Genomic DNA, 20,851 nt, shown 5'->3' on the forward strand with positions numbered 1-20,851 from the left:
AAAAAAAAAGTCTTTACTTCGTGAAAACAAAATGGCGTCCAAACAAAAACTAGCAGGTTGCTGTAGCAGGGATGGTCGCCAAAAAATCGCCAAGTTACCATAATCCAAAGATTAACCGGTTGATCTTTACATTATGATAACTTGGCGTTTTTTTGGCGAAAATTTGGTGACCAACTCTCCTACAGCAACCCTCTATTTTTTTTTTTTTTTTCTCGCTGCCATTTTGTCTTCACGAAGTAAAGACATGTTTCTTTTCTTTTTATCTACTGAACGCTTCTTCCAACAATCTACTAGCCGAATTACACATATGCTAGAAATTTTATCTAACAAAACTGCTTAATCATGACAAATATTCACTGCAAAATTGGGAAAAAGTGCACAATACCATACTCCTTACACGTTTTTCAAAATAACACACATAAACTATGTACACGCCGACTTATTTTTACTTAAAAAAACATCCTAGAATTACACAAAAATGGCATTGTGCACACATCTTCACTATATCCATGTACACTGCTTTTTTCTCATAAATTAGAAAAATTTCACAAAAATACATGACAATTTTCTGAATCTTTAAACCCGGTAAAAAGAACATATATGAAATTACCTGATCGCGAAAAAGTATATACCCTTTCCAAATATGAACATTTCCCCGTATAAAATAAATAAAATATCCAAAAACTTTTACCTCTACATTATCTATTATATTACAAACGTCACTAACTAATTCATACCGCAAACATTACAAATACTTAGTGTCAAATATTTAAATTATTTCCATGCACGTTTACGCAAATTACTTTACTTCCACCTTACATTTAGAACAATGCATAAAAATAATATCCTCAAATAATTAAAAATACTAACTTACCTATTCTTCTTCAGAATCTTGATTACGTGTCCGATAAACTGTTCTTATTTCTGTTTCAGGATCTTTAAAATCATACTTATAGTTCACACCAAGGTACCAGGTAAAATAAATAACTTAATAAAACATCTTTACTTCTATCTCGCACAACCTTAAAGAAACACTTATTACTACCCCTTTCAATCCCACTAAATACCCATTTCGAATTCACTTTAGTTAGGGCCATGGGATCCAAAAATTAACGAACATTGTTTCACACAACACAGAATAAAGCCAAATACAAAATTTCCAGATTTTTTCCCGATTTCCCCCCTTTTCCGATTAAAGAACCGTAATTCGTCCATTAATATCACATGACATATCCCATGATCTCTCATTTACCTCACACAAAATAATGCGTAATCGGAACTGAGTACTGCTCACATTATTACCAAAGTCCCAGATAGTAACCTTTATCGTCTCCAAAATGTCGCCAAACTACCAGTTACCATATTCTAAAGATCAGCCGATTAACCAAGTAAACAAATAAATATTAAGCTTTTTTTTTTTTTTTTTTAAATTTTGATACCCTTTAGATCATAATTCTTCTTTATTTCATAAATAACGGTTTCTTATTTTTAATTTTATAATTTCTGCATGCCATCTTACCAGATTTAAACTGATGATCTATAATCCGGGATCGCCGAAGTCCCAGCGAGTCCGGATTAACGACTTTTGACTGTACATTCCTGAATAAAATTTCGCCAGTCACACAACGTCTCTGAACAAAAGTGCCACTGCAAATCCACACAAGAACTATCAGAAACATCCTTCTTCATCCGATTTCTCATAGTAGCTCCGCATTTTGGACTCCGTTTCAAAAGTCACACAGAAATTCCAAAAATACACTTCAGTCCTCATAAACACACTTGTGAACAAAAGACTCGTTAACAACTCCAACATCGTACCTTTTGATACTAAATTTACTTTCCACACAATTTAAAATATGCGACTAAAATCTTCCCACCACATCTATCATAATGCCGTTTCAAAACATGCACGACATGAACCAACGAACAATTAAACCACTCCAGGAAAAGATTTTTCAACATCAACAGGTTTGCCATACAACACGCAATCGTGCCAAAAACCAGTGCAAAACACATGTCACCATATTTGGTAAAATTAGGCTGCATATAAGAGTAGAGCCTTAATCTTATGTAAGATAAATGTATTCTTAATTTTGATAAATTGATAGGAGATTTCAGATTAACTGAAAAAAGAACCTGGTATTCTCTATGAACTGTTTACAGTGATGTCATCATGTTCAAATCAGCATGCTTTTATTTTCTTGTATCTGTGAACTGTAAAGATAGCTAAACAAATCACAAAGTTAATGACTTTACATGGAGAAGCAAATAATTAAAAAGTACCTAAATATTTCTTTTAGTAAATGATGCAAAAGTGGTTTACATAAAAATTGAAATCTTGTGGTCACAAGAAAACTCTGTAGCAGATCGAGCACTTTAATATCACTAATGTATTGAGAATTATTTATATTTTCTGATATCTGTATTGAAAATGAATTGGATCTGTGAAATTTCATTCCACTGCCCAACATTTGTGTTATTTAATCTGATATATTATAAACCATATCACATTTGGTTATAGTTATAATAAAATTCTTCTTTTTCAAAACAATAACTCATCCTATTTTTTTCTAATGTTACTTCACTCCATGAATTTGTAACAAAATTCATTGTATCAAAAATATTGAGCATGACTTAGTATAATTTCACATTATATTCTACTTATTCTAGCACACTCAGCGTGTATTCAAGAGACCCAGGTTTGAGTCCGGTGAGGGCACTGCTAATTTTTCATGTCTTCTGCTTCAAAATAACCTGATGTCTCTAAAACTTCAAGTTTTCTTTTTACATTTTTACAGTAATTTAATTGGAGAGATTGAACATTGTATGTTAGCTGGACAGAAGATGAGAGTGTTAGAAAGGCAAAGATATTTTTCATGTTAGATTAAGAATTTGTTTAATTTTCCATTGAAGAACATAATGTTGTTTTACCACATTTGGATAACAAAAGTTTCATTTTGATAATACTTGGACTATAGATGTTTACTAGCACTTTTGATGTTATGTAAGTATATGCATTATTTTCACTGTATTGAGGATCATATCATAGGTTAGGTAGGTTACTTGAATATGGGAAAGCACATGAGAACTGAAGATGCATAAGGTTTTTGTCATGTTCAGAATAAAAATAAAAAGTCTTTCATTAAACTAACTAAATTTAATTAACAAATTTAAAAATCAATTTTATTTATTACCCACCGAGGATTTAATCTCGGTTCAAATCCGGATGTAGCGCCAGTTTCCAATTCTCATCAAATCTAATTTCATACTATACAAAGAAAATATATACAAGGTTACATGAAGTACTTGGGAAGAATAAATGGGCGTCACAGCAGAATACAAGGCGGTTGCAACACACTGCCCCCCCCCCGGATGAACAATGACAGTTGTTCAGCATCTAATTATTTCAAAAGAGATTAACAAATACGAATGCTATAAATATATACTTACAATGGGAAACTGAAATTACTTACTTTCACAGAAAACATTGGAAGAATAAATTGAAATCTACAAAATACAATAATAAACTGAATTAGAACACATAATCAAAAACTATTCACAAAAATACAAAAAATAAATAAATAAAAGGATTGTTCATTGCTAAGTAATAAAATGTTAATCATGAACAAGTTCTAGTTTGTAGAGTAATTGAATCGGTCTTCTCATTATACCAGAAGACGTTTGAAGGATACAAGAACACACTTTACCATCTCTACCAAAAAACAGTTCCTTAATTATGCCAAATTTCCATAAAGTGTTTTGGCATTTTGTCCTCTTGAATCAACACATCACCATATTGAATATAGAAGGAGGGTACTATTCGGTTTTGAGGGCCGTAAAAAATTTCCAAACTATTGTTGATGCCAGTACTGCCAAAAATAATTGCAGCAACCCTAATGCAAGAAAGGAAGTATAATAGTAAATAACAATCTAAGATTGATGTTTTTATTTAGATGAAAAGTTAATTTCATATAATACTTTTTTACTATTATAATTTATGTAAAAAAGGCTAAACATGACTGAATGGAAGCATAAGAGTAAATAACTATTTCAGATCATTATTATAATTTATATAAAAATTGCTAAATATAAGTGAATGGATGCCTGCATCGTTATTTCGCTACCACGTTATCGCTAAAACATAATTTCATCTCGTTGGTTGTTCAAACATAATTTTCTATAATGAATGATGCTTTTTCTTTGAAAAAATATTCGGTAAAGTGCAGAATCGCATACTTATTTGTTTGCTGCTTTTTACAAGGGTAAAAACAATTGGATTTTTGTTAATTTTCTTTTACTTTTTAAGTGAAAATAGCTCGATTTGTACATAGATAAAGTCAAGGGGGTGCACAGTGCCATTTTTGTACAATTCTGGTAATTTTTTTTTTAAAGTGAAAATAAGTCGATGTATACATGGATACTGAGTATGTGCAATTCTTAAAAACGCATCAAGCAATAGGTGATTCTGAACCAAAATTTTATTGGGTAAAGTGCAGAACTTTCGTCATGGGCAATTCCCAAATTTTTAAATCCGTAGGATATAAAAAAAAAGGATTTAAAATCAAAAAGTATTTAAAAATTAAACTAGTATTTCAATGGCGTCTTAAGAAATATAGAACTATATAAACTTACGCAATCTGAAATCAGCATGTAAGTTAGATTTGGTGCGTTGTTAAATGGGCGCTTCTGCGCATACATTTTCACTGCAATTTTTTTACGGTCCTCAAAATGGAATAGTATCAGAAGGAGTGTTAGTGCGAGGGAATAAATTGGCAGAGCAAAGTTGAAGTAAATATTCTTTTTGCCAACGTTTCCAGAAATGAGTGATGGCTTTTGTCTGTATCTCAACATTTTCTTGTCAACAATTTTGTTTTGATTTGGCTTAAATTGAATAGTCGCCATTTGGCAAGGAATTTAAATGCTTACCAATTAAAAAAATGTGATGGGGTAATTGGAAGAGGTTTGTTGTTATCTTCATAAGCATAAGTCAGAGGACGACTGTTGATGACAGCTTCAATTTCAGTCTGCGTGGTTTGAATTTCTTCAAAGGTGAGGGATGATCTACAGAGGATTTTCTTCAAAGGGGTTTTTACAGAACACACCATGCGTTTCCAAAATCTGCCCAACCAACTAGCTTTATTAATAAGAAATTTCCACATGGTACTGTTTTCTCTGAAAGATTGCTGAACGTCATGTTGAGAGATTTGACTCTAAACTTCTTTTAAAAAACAATCAACCTTTATGAAGGTTATCGCATTATCACTATAAATTGTTTTACATAGTGCTCTTTTGGAAATGACTCTTTTGAGGACTAATATAAAGGTTTCAGGGCTCAAATTACTTGTTACCTCGAGATGGATAGTTCTAGTGACAGTGCAATTGAATAATATGGATGTATGCCTTTTCTGAGCTGTTTTTTTTCTTCTTCGATATAAATGGGACTGGCAAAGTCAACAGCACACTTGTTTTCCAGGGGATGTCCTGAACCTTTTATGGTATTTTCCCGTTTTGCCGGTGCAACCAATAAAGTCGCCAGTAATGGTACAACTGATGCCAAACAGGATATCCTTGCTGGTAACCTTTTACGCCTCATTTTCAAAACAAGTTGCAGCCATTTCTTATCAGATTGATTGGTTCTTACAATACTGGCATAGAATTACATAGAACTTTTGCCTAGATAGTTAAATTTTATGCCCTAAGGCTATTTGCGGTATAAGTCAATTAAAATGCAATCACACCGCCCACCTGAAGGTGAAAATATAAGGCAAAGTCAAGGGTTAAATTCATCAGTTCTAATGAGAATACACTAGCGAAGTAAAGCACTGCGGTTTTACATGATTTCTGAGTAAACTATTCGTACAAATTGAAATAATTCTTGCATTTAAACTTGTATTCCAAATTAAGATTTAACTTGAAATTAATGTAGATAATTACTGAAAGAATTAGATTTTTGTAGCATAGTTTACGAGAGATCACTTGGGGTCACGTGATATGAATTGGCGAAACAGCTTGTTGAACCATGAAAGCATAATAAATTCTTAAATTAATGTCTTTTTACAAATTTATTGCCTTTATTTATTGGCTTTTTACAAGATTTTAAATGATATTAAAATGTTTATGCTTTCAAAATAAAAAATTCTAAGAACTAACATTTGTTAACATTTTTTATGTGTATACTGTATGTTGTTGCCAGTAAAGTCTGCTTGGCGAGATTTGTGCCGACGAAATGGAAAAGTACCCCTTTTACAAATCATGCAATTTTTTAACACTGATGTAATATGTTTTCTACCTTTAAAATATTTTCCCCTCAGATGAGCTAAGGTGCATGCAATACCAAAATGGAAAACCTTTTCATGAGCATTCTTAATTAATAAATTATTAAAATTTCCACCTGGCAGAATCTAAGGATGTTTTTCCTTTTGAGAAAACTCAAAATTGAAGTCCTCCAGAAATGACTAACAAACCGTTTTCATCAAATTTTGGATTTAGATTGTGTAACGATGAAACTTTATCGGTAGGCTTTTCATGTTTTAGTGATATAATTTCATGATTAAATGCAATTTGTTGTGCCTGTTTTATCCAATATAATTCTGCCTTTTCAATTTCTGAAGCTGAGAGTTGTCCTGAAATTTTGGATTTCTTCTTATCAATGTTGTTTAAAAATCTTAAGACCTATTCCATAATATTGTACACCTTGTTTAAAGAACTAAAATTCTCTAATTTTAACAACAAATCTGGAAATTCATCAACAGCACAAGACAATTGTGTGGAATTCAGATTAGATCTCTTTTCGTCTGTAACATCTTTAGCATCATTATTAATAATGATACTTTTGGGTTTGGGCCACATGTCATGTGGCATTGATAACCATTCAGGACTATAAAATTTTAACTTGTTTTCAATGAGATTAATTAAATTTTTCACCTCTGGTTAAAAAGTCACTTGGATTATCCCTTCCCGGATATGGTTCCAAGTTTTGGGATCAGTTAAAGATTGAATTTCCATAACTCTATTTGCTACAAAGGGTTTCCATTTCAAAGGACCTAACCTAGTGTAATGCTATGATGGAATTCGACCACATGTAGATGTCTAAATTTTGGGAAAAAACAATTTGTTAGATATTTGCTCATTCTTGTTGTGATTAATACCCCTATAATTTTAAGGCGAGGGATTGTTAGAGCTTTAATGAATGAGACTCTACATTTGACCTGATTTAGACTGGTTTTAATTTCATTATCGTTAGTGATGTCACGGAAATAGGCAACAGCTCCATAAGCCGTAGGGCTGGCATTTGAAAAAATATGCACTTGTATTCTAATTCTGTATTTTGAACTTTTCTCCATACATGTAAACTTTTTTATTTGTTAAAAAGTAATATTTGTGTGATAGATAGCGTTTTTGTTATATGACTTTAGAAAGTGAAAATAAAATTCTGCTGTGTTTTTTTATAATAATAAATATCTTCTCTTTGTTTTTCTGCCTTTTTCTGGTATAGGTCACTGAAGATATGCTTTTAAACATTGCAAAATTGATACCTCCAGGGAATGACCATATCACATCAAAATTTAGTAGTCTGATCTACTTCTTGATCATAAAACAGAAGGTAAGAAATTTTTCATTCTTTTTACATTTTAATGTTAAGAATATATTTTATTTATGAATGCCATACAATGATTTTGCATATAAAACTTGGTACAGACAAAAGTCGTTAATCCGGACTTGTCGGGACTTCTGCGATTCCGGATTATCGATTTTTCCGGATTATAGATCATCAGTTTAAATCTCGTAAGATGGCATGCAGAAATTCTAAAATTAAAAATATGAAACCGTAATTTATGAAATAAAGAACAATTATGATCTAAAGGGTATCAAAATTTACAAAAAAAAAAAAAAAAAAAAAAAAAAAAAGGCTTAATATTTATTTGTTTACTTTATTAAACATTTCTTTCAATGTAAGTTGTTTAAGTTGCTTTGTTTTATGTAATAATACTTTCTCTTTAATTCTATAAACAGACGTAATTTCTTGTTCAGTTACAAAGTTCCACTGTTCAAGTCCTATAATTGCTGTATATCGAGAATACCGACTAATTTGTCAATCGAAATTTTTTCGTTGATCAATAACCTCCGTGTCACTTTCTTCGCTATCGGAAGCAAATTATAATGACAAGGAATTTGATTTAAATCATTTCAAAGACGGAATACATTGAGATGAAATACTACATTTAGTGAGGAATTATAAGCCACTTTATCCATGTACACTGCTAAAGTCCTAGCTAGTAACCTTTATCGCCTTACCAAAATGTCGCCAAACTACCTGTTATAATATTCCAAAGATTAGCCGTTTACTTTATTAAACATTTCTTTCAATGTAAGTTGTTTAAGTTGCTTCGTTTTATGTGTTAATACTTTCTCTTTAATTCTATAAACAGACATAATTTCTTGTTCAGTTACAAAGTTCTGCTGTTCAAGTCCCGTAATTGCTGTGCCGAGAATACTGACTAACTTGTCAATCAAAATTTTTTCGTTTTCACTAACCTCTCTGTCACCTTCTTCATGTCTTTATCCATTTTTTGCAGCAATTCCACTTTTTGTTTGATGGACAGCGAAACATACTTTCGTTTTGTAGATCCTTTGGGAGCTCCAGCATTGGAAATTCTATTTGACATAATCGAAAGTTCAAGTTTACTTTTATAAAATTGCTCTTACAGTCTGCAAAAAATAATAAACTGGATCCAATTCGAAGATTAAGGAACAATGCAATCATCAACATTAACTGAAATAGATAATTAGATAATTTTAGCTTATACCGTCCGTTATACATAAAACGCGCACGCGAAAACGTATTCTGCACTTGCACACACGCATATGCGCAGTCGTAAAAGTCATGTGGCATTGATAGTAAAAGTCATGTGGCATGTGCATATGCGTTTATGCGCATGCATAAACGCCTATGCACATGTGTCAACGCAGCGCATGCGCAGAAAGTTTTTAGCTTTGAGGTCCGGATTATAGATCATTCCGGATTATGGGTGTCTGAATTAACGACTTTTGACTGTACTTCCTTATTAATGACAATGTTAGTGACATATAAAATTTGACAAAAATTAGAAAACTATGGCAACCTTCAAAAAATTAAAAATCACAAACTTGGAGATGGGAGAATAACATTATTTATTATTGTTTAATCCATAATTCAGTAATTCCTGTTATAAAATCATGTCCACATTGCCTAATGGATAAAGCATATGATTTCGAATTGATTGCAGGTTTCTATTCTGTCATGGACAAGAGTTGCTCATTAACTTTCTTTTTGCTGCCCAGACGGGATAGTGGTTAAAGGACCCTGGTTCTAATCCTGTAGAAGGCGTGTATGTGTGTAAGCACTTAATATCTGCATGGCAAGGAGGTACTAAAAAATTCATTGCAATCCGAAATCCTTTCAAGAGGAGGAGAAGGTGGCAGACTCTCAGACTGACCCCTTCAGGATGAAATTCCCCTTAGAATTCCATTTTCTTAGCAGTTAGCAAGCCCCAACGATACTTAATATGCCATATGTACACTGCTAAAAAAAAAGGGAGACAGTTCTATATCTCCCATTCTATTGCGCCGATTCACGAAAATCAAATTGCGTTCTTTATGTCTCGAAAACGCGAGCGACTTAGGATGTATATTAGATTTATATATAATACTATTCTAACATAGGTATTTTGACACAAAATCAGACTTTTTCTGAAATGACATACCATTTTTCGTTTTTACATATTTCGATTCTACAACTCAAATTATGCCTAGATACTAAATTTTGTAAAATTTGGTGCGAAATTTATGGAGAAATTCGACAGGTTATGTTTGCGCTTTTTTTCAGTTGCGCCAAGAATAGTTCACTTAGCGAACTTCTTAATATATGACAACCTATTTTCCTTTCCCTTTCCACCTCGTGTGTAAGGGGGTGGGGAAGTTGCGATCGTTCCTTTTTTTCAGATAATGGTCTTTATATTATATTTTTAATTATAATTGTTATTATTTTAGGTAAGTTTTCTTTTTCGAATTTCATTTTAATTTTTTAAGTTGCATGGTTTTTTTCAAATAACTGTTTTAAAAATTTCTATTTACTCATTCAAACTGTGTAGTTTAAATCAAAGGTGCATTGTTTATTACTTTTTTTCAAATAGTTTTTTTATACTGTATTTTTAGTCATAGCTACTATTTTAAGTAATTTTTAAATTTTTAGTCTTTTATTTTAATTGTTAGTGTTACATTGTCTCTTCAGATAATTATTTTAAAATTTTCTATTTATTCATTCGAACTGAGCATTTAAAATATATTTATTACAGTCAAAAGTCGTTAATCCGGACTCGTCGGGACTTCGGCGATTCCGGATTATCGATTTTTCCGGATTATAGATCATCAGTTTAAATCTGGTAAGATGGCATGCAGAAATTATAAAATTAAAAATATGAAACCATAATTTATGAAATAAAGAACAATTATGATCTAAAAGGTATAAAAATTTACAAAAAAAAAAAAAAAAAAAAAAAAAAAAAAACTTTTATATTTATTTGTTTACTTTATTAAACATTTCTTTTAATGTAAGTTGTTTAAGTTGCTTCGTTTAATGTGATAATACTTTCTCTTTAATTCTATAAACAGACATAATTTCTTCTTCAGTTACAAAGTTCCACTGTTAAAGTCCTGTAATTGCTGTGTCGAGAATACCGACTAATTTGTCAATCGAAATTTTTTAGTTTTCAATAACTTCTGTGTCACTTTCTTCTTTACCGGAAGCGAATTATAATAACGAGGAATTTGATTTAAATCATATCAAAAACGGAGTACATCAAGATGAAATACTACATTTAGTAAGGAATTACAAGCCAAATAAAATAAAAACATCTGCCCTGAAGATAAGGATAGTGCTGACAGATTAACTTCCAATTCATTGCGCGCCACGGCATTTCAATGTGTCCCCGTGTACTGAATGCTATTTTTAGCCCGGATAAAGGTCTAGACACACATAACTTTTTCTACGTCTGCCATAATTATTTTGTGCATGCGTGAAATATCTGTCGCCAAAAAGCACCAAAGCTCGAAGCTGATGTTGAAGTTCGAACAGGTTCGACGGTCACATTACATCTATGGAGACTTTCCTTCTGTACATAGACTTTCTTTGACTCAGCCAACACATGTGTAGGTATCGGTGCTACTCTTTATAAATGTGTCAGAATTGGTGCTTAAAACTATTTGTTTAAAAAAAATACCCTGGAAAATATGACTACAGGAAACAAGAGATTAAGCTATAGAATTCAGTATAAACTAGGAGTGTTAAACTACGTCAAAGTGCATGGAAACAAAGCAGCAGCAAGGCATTTCGGTCTACCACCTACCGAAAAAATTATACGTACTTGGCGACTGCAGGAAGATTAACTGAAGACTGATAAAAAACAAAAACATAACCTTCGATGCCCAGCTCCATCTTGGCCTGAACTTGAAAATGCTGTAAAAATGTGGGTGATAGGTAAGAGGAAATCTGGGATAAGTGTTTCAACCACAATGATAATCAATGAGGCCAAAGAATTTACAGAAAAACATGGGAATCAGAGGACTGGTGCTACAGGTTCATGAAAAGGCAAGGCTTATCAATGCGCACAAAAGCAACTATTGCACAGAAAACGCCAGCAGATTATGAAGAAAAAATACTAGCATTTCTTAGGTTTGTTATAAATGCACGCAAGAAAACTTCTTTTGAGCTCGGTAAAATAGGAAATATGGATGAAATTTCACTCACATTTGATGTACCAGCCAACAAGACTGTGAGTATTAAAGGGTCTAAATCAATAATCATAAAAACCACAGGTCATGAAAAAACCCTATATACGGTATTTCTAACATGTTGTGCTGATGGCACAAAACTACCGCCGTTTTTCATATTCAAAAGAAAAATTCATCCGAAAGAAAAACTTCCAACGGGTGTAATTGTTCATGGTCATCAGAAAGGCTGGATGGACGAAGCTGGAATGAAACTGTGGTTACGGAACGTATGGGCGAGGCGACCTGGTGGACTCTTAAGAAAACCTTCTCTTTTGGTTTTGGATCAGTTTAGCACCCAAAGAACTGAAACCATAAAGAATAAAGTGAGGGAATTAAAAACCCAAATAGCTGTAATTCCTGCTGGACTGACTGGCCAATTGCTGCCTTTAGATGTATTGGTGAATAAGCCATTTAAGGAAAAAGTGCGAGAATGATGGAACAAGTGGATAGGAGAACCACATCACGCCCTCACACCCTCAAGTAGAATGAAGTGGCCCTCTATTTCACAAGTGTGTGAGTGGGTAAAAAGATCTTGGGAGCACGTAAAGGCTGAAGTAATTGTTAAGTCCTTTAAGAAGTGCGAAATCAGTAATGCTCTTGACGGAACAGAAGACAACTCATTATTCGAAGAAGGTGATACTAGCGATGACGGAAACAGTAGTGATGATGATATTTTCGTTTTCGATGATGATGATAGTGAAAAGGATTTTTATGGTTTTGAAAGTGATTAAAGTCTAATTTCATGATAGGCAGCGTTTTCCTTGGATCTGTGTTTTTTGTTGTTTCTGCTTTATTTTGTATTATGTTTGATTGCTTGCTGTTCATTCATTTATTCATTATTGAAATTTACATATCATGTTCAAAATAGCTTGCCATTTGTTAATTTCCCTTAATAAAAATATGTTTGGTAATTGCATTCAATGATTGTTTATTTGGCTTTTACGAAATGTGAGAACTAAACGAAACCACTTTTTAAGTTATTGTGGTACCGCGCTGTCGGGCGGACTATTGAAACTTTTTTTCCTTGTGTGTGGCCTTCTAAATAAGGGTGCGTCTTATATGCCGTCAAATACGGTATTTAATTATGACAAAGCACACTAGGGCTATCTGCCTAAAGGGAGGGATGCTTTCGTGGAGGCACTTTCTAAGAGAAACTGGCTCGTATACACGTTACACATGGGGAAAACCACGAAAACGCCCATGCAGGCAGCCCGTTCGCGGGATTCGAACCTCGGACCGAACTACCAATGTTCAGCGACTTTTAACGCTCGGCTGCTGTTTCATCAGGAGGGGAAAAAAAGACGTCTTTAGGTGACATCCACATACATGACTGGGTAAACTCCTGAATCTTCTAATAATTTGACTGAGAAATCATGGGATTTTCCATTTATGATACGATATGATGTTCTATAACGTAATTTAAATTTATACAACAATATAGTCTAAAACCAGTCGCTCTTCACTTTAATCTGCAATGATATTGTTTTTGTCTTTTCTGTTAACACAAGCTCAATTAATGGTATTTGCTGGTGTACACGTCCAAGTGTTTTCTCTTTGAACACCTAAATTCTTTGAAGTATCCTGAAAGTACATTCATAAGCGTCCAACTTTTTGAAACATCTTGGTATGTCTTACAGCCAAACTTCCCTGCAAATGTTTGCTTACTTTTCTCTCTAATTTTCTTCTTTCCTTCTACAGCTATTTTCAGTGCTCACACAAGAAAATTAAGTATTTTTGATTGCTAGACTTTAATAAATTTTGCATTCTTGTCAATTTTTTTAAAATATCAATTACATGAATTGCGTTTCAGCTAAAGACAGCTTTTCATTTTCTATATAACTATAAATAAAATTTAAAGCGAAGTCCATAGGATAAATATTTTAATTAAAAGTTTTTTTTTGCTAAATGACAAAGAAGTAAAACAGTCCAGCAGTGTTTATTCTGTACCACCAAGTGACCAGATTTTTATATCGGCTGAAAAAATCTAAATCATATTATAGATCATGTTTTTTTATGCAATCTATAACACAAGAGAAAAATTAGCTTCTTAAAGCATTCTTTCTAAGAGAATTAATATAAAAATTTATATTTATATATATATTTATAAAGCTGGGACTTGAACCAAACTGTCAAACTTTTAACTCTTTCGCATCGAAGTCGCCCGTAACACCTGTTCATTCAGGCAACTGCAAACCGCCCCACCTCGTTTATTTTCCACCTAGTGCTTTCCCCCTCCACGTTAGTGTATGGCTCATTGGTTTCGTGAGTTGTTAAGAGACATGTCAATCATTCTTTTGAAGCAACTAAAGGAGACATACGGAAAGCTATTAACGTTCGCAGGTGCAATCTGGCAGGTGAAACTGCACACAATGGATGAAACCGCTGAAAAACCCCCAAGAGAGAAACAGTCATTTCACTTAAGTAGGTATTGTTAATGCTGTAGCTATCTACCAGGCAGGGGGAAAGGAAAACTATTCCAAGACAAATTCGTAAACATGGGCGTTTTCGATGTTTGATGAAAACAGATTTGGTCGTCTCTCGATGCGAAAGAGTTAAAAGTTTAATTTACATAGTGGCTATAATTAAAGTTCCACTTTGAAATGGTCATAAAAGGAAAACTACCGGACCAAATGTTATCAAACTTGGTAATCGGGTAAAGAAGGTTATTGGAATTTATTTTCTGCGGGGGAAAAAAAAAAAGGAGTTCAAAAACTCACCACCAGGGAAAAATGGCACTGTATGCAATATTGTTAAATAAAATAAAACATGAAAACATTGGTTTAAAATGTGTTTAATCGTTTCCAAAATGTGTTACAAAGCATGTTCAATGTAGCGTCCAGCATTTTCTGAAAGCAAGTTAAATTCTGTTACTGCATCCTCAACAGCAGCATATCAGGAGGAATGTTATGGGCATGTCAGTGTATCACATTTTTCATTTCTGCCAAATTGTTTAGATTATCACCATAAACAGTGCTTTTGAGATAACACCATAGCCAAAAGTCACAGAGGTTGAGGTCTGGTGGGAAGAGGGGAAGGGTCGGCCTATAAGACGTTCATTCGTGAAATGTTGCCTAACTGTAACTGTGCGACATATGTGAGGTGGGGCCCAGCCCTGCATAAAAATCATAGTATCTAAAACACCAAATCATATTGTTTTTAATTGGATGAAGGCACAGGTTGGACATTTTGGAAATGAGAGGGCAGATGCACTGGCCTAGGAGGCAATTACCGATGTTAATGCTCGCGATATTGATGTACAGGGATCAACAAGGAAAGCTGTGACTATTATGAAAAAATTATATTTATGATAAATGGAGGGAGGAGTGGAAAGGTCTGATCAAAATAAAGGTTATATGAAATTTGTTGAACTTAAAAAAGGTTTATGTTATTCAGACATTGACGTTAACCAAATCATTACAGGTTATTTTCTTTCTATTTTAAAAGGTTTAAATTACAACAGTCTGACTTCTGTGATATCTGTAAAGAACCGGGCACTGCAGAGCATTATGTGGAAACATGTAAATATTTTATTGATATCAGGAAGGAGTTTAAGAAAAATGATGTTATTAATATATATGATATTTTAAATGTTTTTAAAAGACTGAAAAAATTTGCCAGGAAAATGCTGGAGATGATTAATCATAATAAGCTTGCAGTAGGGATTTTAATCTGAATTTTTTTTTTTTTTTTTTTTTAGTTATGTTCTTTATGTTTGTTGAACGTGCTGTTTCTGGCTTGCTCTGGCGCAGCCCGCAAAAAGGCCATAGGGCAACGTAAAGTCTGCCAGGAGGGTCGAGCTGCGTCCCTCATATCATATCTAAAATTCCATGTTACTGCTATTCATGTATGACGAAACATTTTAACATTGACCCTAAGCGAGCTGCAATCACAGTGGTCTAGCTGTCGACTACTCTTCAGAGAAAAATGGATCAGTTATGAAACTAGCTGTCATTCCACACCAAACGGCGTGGAATGACAGCTAGTTAAAAGTGTTTTGAATCAGCATCTTCATGTTTTAGTGCTAAATTCAGACTTAAAAAATTACAAATTGGCAATGTACGCATTTGTGCGAATGATTTGTGATCTCGCATTTTCTAATTGCTAATTCGTGACGAATTTCTCCCTTACACGGATGGCACATTCAACTTTTATCGAATTTAATGCCTTTAAATGGTAATTTGCTTACTCCAAAGTTTCTTAAGGGTATACAACATATTAAACCTGTGTAACAAAAGGTTAAGTTAGATTCCGACCCATATTTCGTTTAACAATATTGCATACAGCGCCATTTCCCCCCTGGTGATGAGGTTTCGAACTTTCATTTCTTTTGCGGAAAATCAATTCCCATGACCTCCTTTACACAGTTACCAAGTTTGATAACATTTGATCCAGTAGTTTTCCTTTTATGACCGTTTCAAAGTGGAACTTTAATTATAACCACCCTGTGTATTATTATTGGATTATTGAAATATTCAATTTGACTTATCTTCTAAGTCCTAGTTCCGACAACAATTCTGTCAAAAGTTCCGGATTACTGAAGTAAAAGGCTTAGTATATATTCACTGTATGTTAATAAAGTAATCAGACTGTAATAAAAATAAATTATGGAATGTACACTTATGCAACTTTTTGTTTGAATGCACAACATGTAATGGAAGAGAAGGCTTGTAGAGATCTGGTTTTGACATGCATCTAAAGGTAGATGTCATACTCCTTTTGTCTCTTCAATGTCAAAATATTTTCCTTTGAGAGGCAACTTTAGTTTCTGGGAAAGAAAAAAAATCACAAGAAGACAAATTTGAAGAACATGCAGGATGATTGAGTACACATACTTATTTTCGGAACACAAGCGATTCTCCGATTGGTTATTGAATAATGAAAAGATGCATTGTCATGCAATGCAAAACATTTGGAATACGTTTTCTGACTGAATAACGTAAGATTAAAAGTCATCTGCTTAATTCACAGCCATTTACGAGTCAACTACTCGGTTAATTGCAGAATAGTTTTAATCCTGAGCTTGTAAGACAAACCTAATATCATTGGATTTAAACACTTCTTTAATTTTCCAAGAACATTCCTTCTTTAGCTCATATTCCAAGAATATTAAGTGAATACAATTATTGCGAAAGAAATTGAATATTCATTTGCACTACGGCTTGTTAGTTTACTAACGAGTTAACAAAACTTAAATTTTGCATTTTGTGTCTAAGAATACAACAATATTTTAAATATTTACAAATAAAATATTAAATTGGAGCCTCACCAGTTGCCTAGCATTTGAAGATCGGTCGCGGACACTTAGCCAACAGGACATTTAGCCGACGGGGCATTTAACCGACACAGACACTTAGCCGACAAGGACATTGGACATTTAGCCGACATGGACACTTAACTGACAGGCCATTTAGCCAACACGGACAGCTAGCCGACAGGACATTTAGTCGACACGGACAGTTAGCCGTCAGGACATTTAGCTACGGGACAGTTAAATGTCAAGACATTTAGTCAACATTAAGCTGACAGTGAAGTTTAGCTGAGACATACCCAATAATTATTTAAATTTACAATCAAATACAAAATTTCTCGACTTCTCCATAAGTTCAATATTTAAGTTATTTTTTTCACCTATCAGTAAAATTCAGTTTTTAATTCTTGAAGATCTCACACATGCTTTTAATTATTGTGTTAATTTAGTATTGTTTGATATGTATCGTGCTGTTTGGTGTATATTGGCCAAATTGAAAACGTGCTGAAATTTCTCATCAGGGAATATGAATTAAATTTTGAAAGGAAAAAAGAATTTTTTTTAGCTAAATGCAATGGTCACTTAATTACATTTTAATATGGGATCTTCAAAAATTATCCGTAATGCATCTTCATTTAATCAACTAGGTTCTTTTGAACACTTTCACATGACACACATTTCCCTTGTTTACTTAATGATAATAATTTTCCAATCTTGCTCTTCGAAATGCTTTCAAATTTCTAATATCTTCAGATTTCATTAATATTTTACTCATCACATCATGTTACATTCTTTCCCTTACAAAATCGTTTAGCTCCTCCCACTAATGAAATTTCCTTTCCTTGTCCTATGAAGCGATGCAGTCGCAAATGTAGGTATCCAGCCATTGACTAACCCTCCATATAGCTAGTGAAATTACTGAGCATAACTTTTTCTGTGCTAGCATTAAGTTCAGGAGATTTGAATGCGAAGCATTCAGATACCATGTTAGTGAAGTAGGAGGGAATGAGCAATTATATTCGTAGGGAGCAATTATAGTTATTTGGCAGATACTGTTTAGGCATAACTTGGTTGTAGGAATATCATGTGAGAATCCGCAGTGAGGTGGGAACATTATTTTGTGTTACGAAGTGCAGTTAATCGAGAGACTTGTAGGCTAGACTGAACTGGCTGCTTACCTCAGCGTAGTAGGATTAGACTGTTCTTAAAAATCTGAATACTGCAATAAAAATTATTGTTATTCTTGAATTATATTTTATATAGAAACATATGGTCGTGAGGCTTAGTTTAGCAAATATATTTTATTTTAAAATTAGGAACAATTAAAAAAAGTGAATTTGTAAAACAAGCAAAGGTATAAATTATTTGTGACCTCTATAATTTGCAGTTCATGTCACCATTCTTGAGATAAAAATAGTGTGACATTTTATTGACCACGCCTTTCGCTTAAAATACTTACTTAGGTTTATGTTTATTGCCCTAAACTAGTGCATAATGTTTAATTTAGAAGTAAAATATTCTTTAAGGTTTTGTTTTATTCATAACTGAAGCTGTAGAAGGAAGTGCCACAAAGTAGGGCGGAGCAAAGCGACACATCCTGAAAAGTCACCGTAATGTAGTGCCATCACGATGTATAATTTGCAATATAATATGTTGTATTAATGTTTTTCTTATAAAATATAACTTTTCTCAATATCTGTTAAAAATGTATAAATTTTCATTTCATTTCTCATTAATTTAATTTTTTTTTCCCTCTCTTTCATTCCTTCTCTTTCTCGTTTTTGGTTTAGTGGTCACCTAACAGAAGTCAGTTTGTTTTATGTAATTATGGCAAAGCCAGAGGGCTATTTGCCTAAGGGGAGGGATGCCTTCGTGGAGGACTTTCTAAGGAAAACTGCCTCATATACATGTTACACATGGGAAAATCCACGAAAACAGCCTGTCTGCCAGTACAGATTCAAATTCGTACTGAACTGCCAGTGTTCAATGGCTTTACTGCTCGGTAGCTGCTGAGTCTAACAGATATAGAGTGACCGTTTTACTTAATACATAGCCAGTCTCTTCCAATGAAAATTGCCTTTTTAGGCTAGAACATTATTAATACATTCAGGAAAATGGGCACCAAAATTTTTCCCACAACCATGTAGCTAAATCGAAAATGAGAAAGAGGAAAAAAAATAATAAATAAATAAATAAAATGAATGAAAAATGAAACGAAAATTGATACATTTTTAACAGATATTGAGAAAAGTTATATTTTATAAAAAAAACATTAATATAACATATTATGGTACATTTCCGTTTTGCAGGCGCAACCAATAAAGTCGCCAATAATGGTACAACTGATGCCAAACGGAATATCCTCGCTGGTAACCTTTTACATTTTCAAAACATGTCGCAGCCATTTCTTACCAGATTGATTGTTTCTTTCAATACTGGCATACGATTACATAGAATTTTTATCAGATAGTACAATTTTATGCCCTAAGGCCATTTGCGGTAATTAAGTCAATCAGAATGGAATCGCATTGTTCACCCGAAGGCAAAAATATAGAAAAGGCAAAGTCAAGGGTTAAATTCATTAATTCTAATTGAAAATGCACTAGCGAAGTAAAGCACTACGGTTTTACATAATTTCTGAATAAGCTGTTCGTACGAATTGAAGTTGCATTTCAACTTGCATTCCAAATTAAGAGTTAACTTGAAATTAATGTAGATAATTAGAAAGAATTATATTTCTGTAGCGTAGTTTGCATGAGATGAGATCACTTAGGTTCACGTGATATGAACCGATGAATCAGGATGTTGAACCGTGAAAGCATAGTAAATTCTTAAGTTAATGTCTTTTTACAAATTTATTGTCTTTATTTATTGGCTTTTTAGAAAATTTTAAACGATATTAAAATGTTTATGCCTTCAGAATAAAAAATTCTTAGAACTAACATTTGCTAAAATTTGTTATGTGTATGTTGTCGCCAATAAAGTCTGCTTGGTGAGATTTGCACCAAAAATTACACATCGCTACTTTCAAAACATAGTACATAATACAGTCAAAAGTCTTTAATCTGGATTCTTCGGGACTTTGGCAATTCCGGTTTATAGATCATCAATTTAAGTCTGGTAAGATGGCATGCAGAAATTATTAAATAAAAAATATTAAACCATAATTTATGAAATAAAAAGCAATTATGATCTAAAAAGTATCAAAATTTACAAAAAAAAAGCTTAATATTTATTTGTTTACGTTATTAAACATTTCTTTCAACGCGCGCATGCATAAAGCATACATTACGCATAATCGAAATTAGAAAATTGCAACCAGAAAACTATTTGATGTGTATTTATGATATTTATAATGACGAGGAATTTTATTTAAATCATATCAAAGACAGAGTACATCGAGATGAAATACTACATTTAGTAAGGAGTTATAAGCCGAATAAAATAAAAACTTCTGCCCTGAACATAAGGATAGTGTTGACAGATCAACTTCCAGTTCATTGCGTGCCGCGACGTTACCCCCTTCCCCCGGCATAGCAGCGTGAAATTGATAAAAAGATTTTGGAATGGTTAGAGAAACACCCCCCCCCTGAAATTCATAGCAGCAGCAATTTCACTTTTTGTTTGATGGACATTGAAACATGCTTTTCCTTTGTAGATCCTTTGACAGCTCCAGAATCGGAAATTCTTTTTGACATAATCGAAAGTTCAAGCTTACTTTTATAAAATTACTCTAACAGTCTGCAAAAAATAATAAGATGAATCCAATTAGAAGATTAAGGAACAACGCAATCT

General features: G+C 33.1%; 1 protein-coding gene across 3 annotated transcripts in view; it reads left to right on the top strand.

Moving 5' to 3' along the window:
* LOC118194171 (HEAT repeat-containing protein 6) overlaps positions 1-20,851 on the top strand; it is a 138,995-nt gene that overhangs the window by 2,637 nt on the left and 115,507 nt on the right. For all 3 annotated transcript variants that reach the window (XM_085814039.1, XM_085814038.1, XM_085814040.1), the window contains exon 2: positions 7,496-7,603. In XM_085814039.1, coding sequence (XP_085670165.1) covers positions 7,508-7,603 — 96 coding nt within the window. In that variant the 5' untranslated portion in view covers positions 7,496-7,507. The remainder of the gene's footprint in view (positions 1-7,495; positions 7,604-20,851) is intronic.

Source organism: Stegodyphus dumicola, chromosome 3 (genome assembly GCF_044657685.1).
Source record: "Stegodyphus dumicola isolate Sdum_Otavi_A_Nest chromosome 3, ASM4465768v1".
NCBI lineage: Eukaryota > Metazoa > Arthropoda > Arachnida > Araneae > Eresidae > Stegodyphus > Stegodyphus dumicola.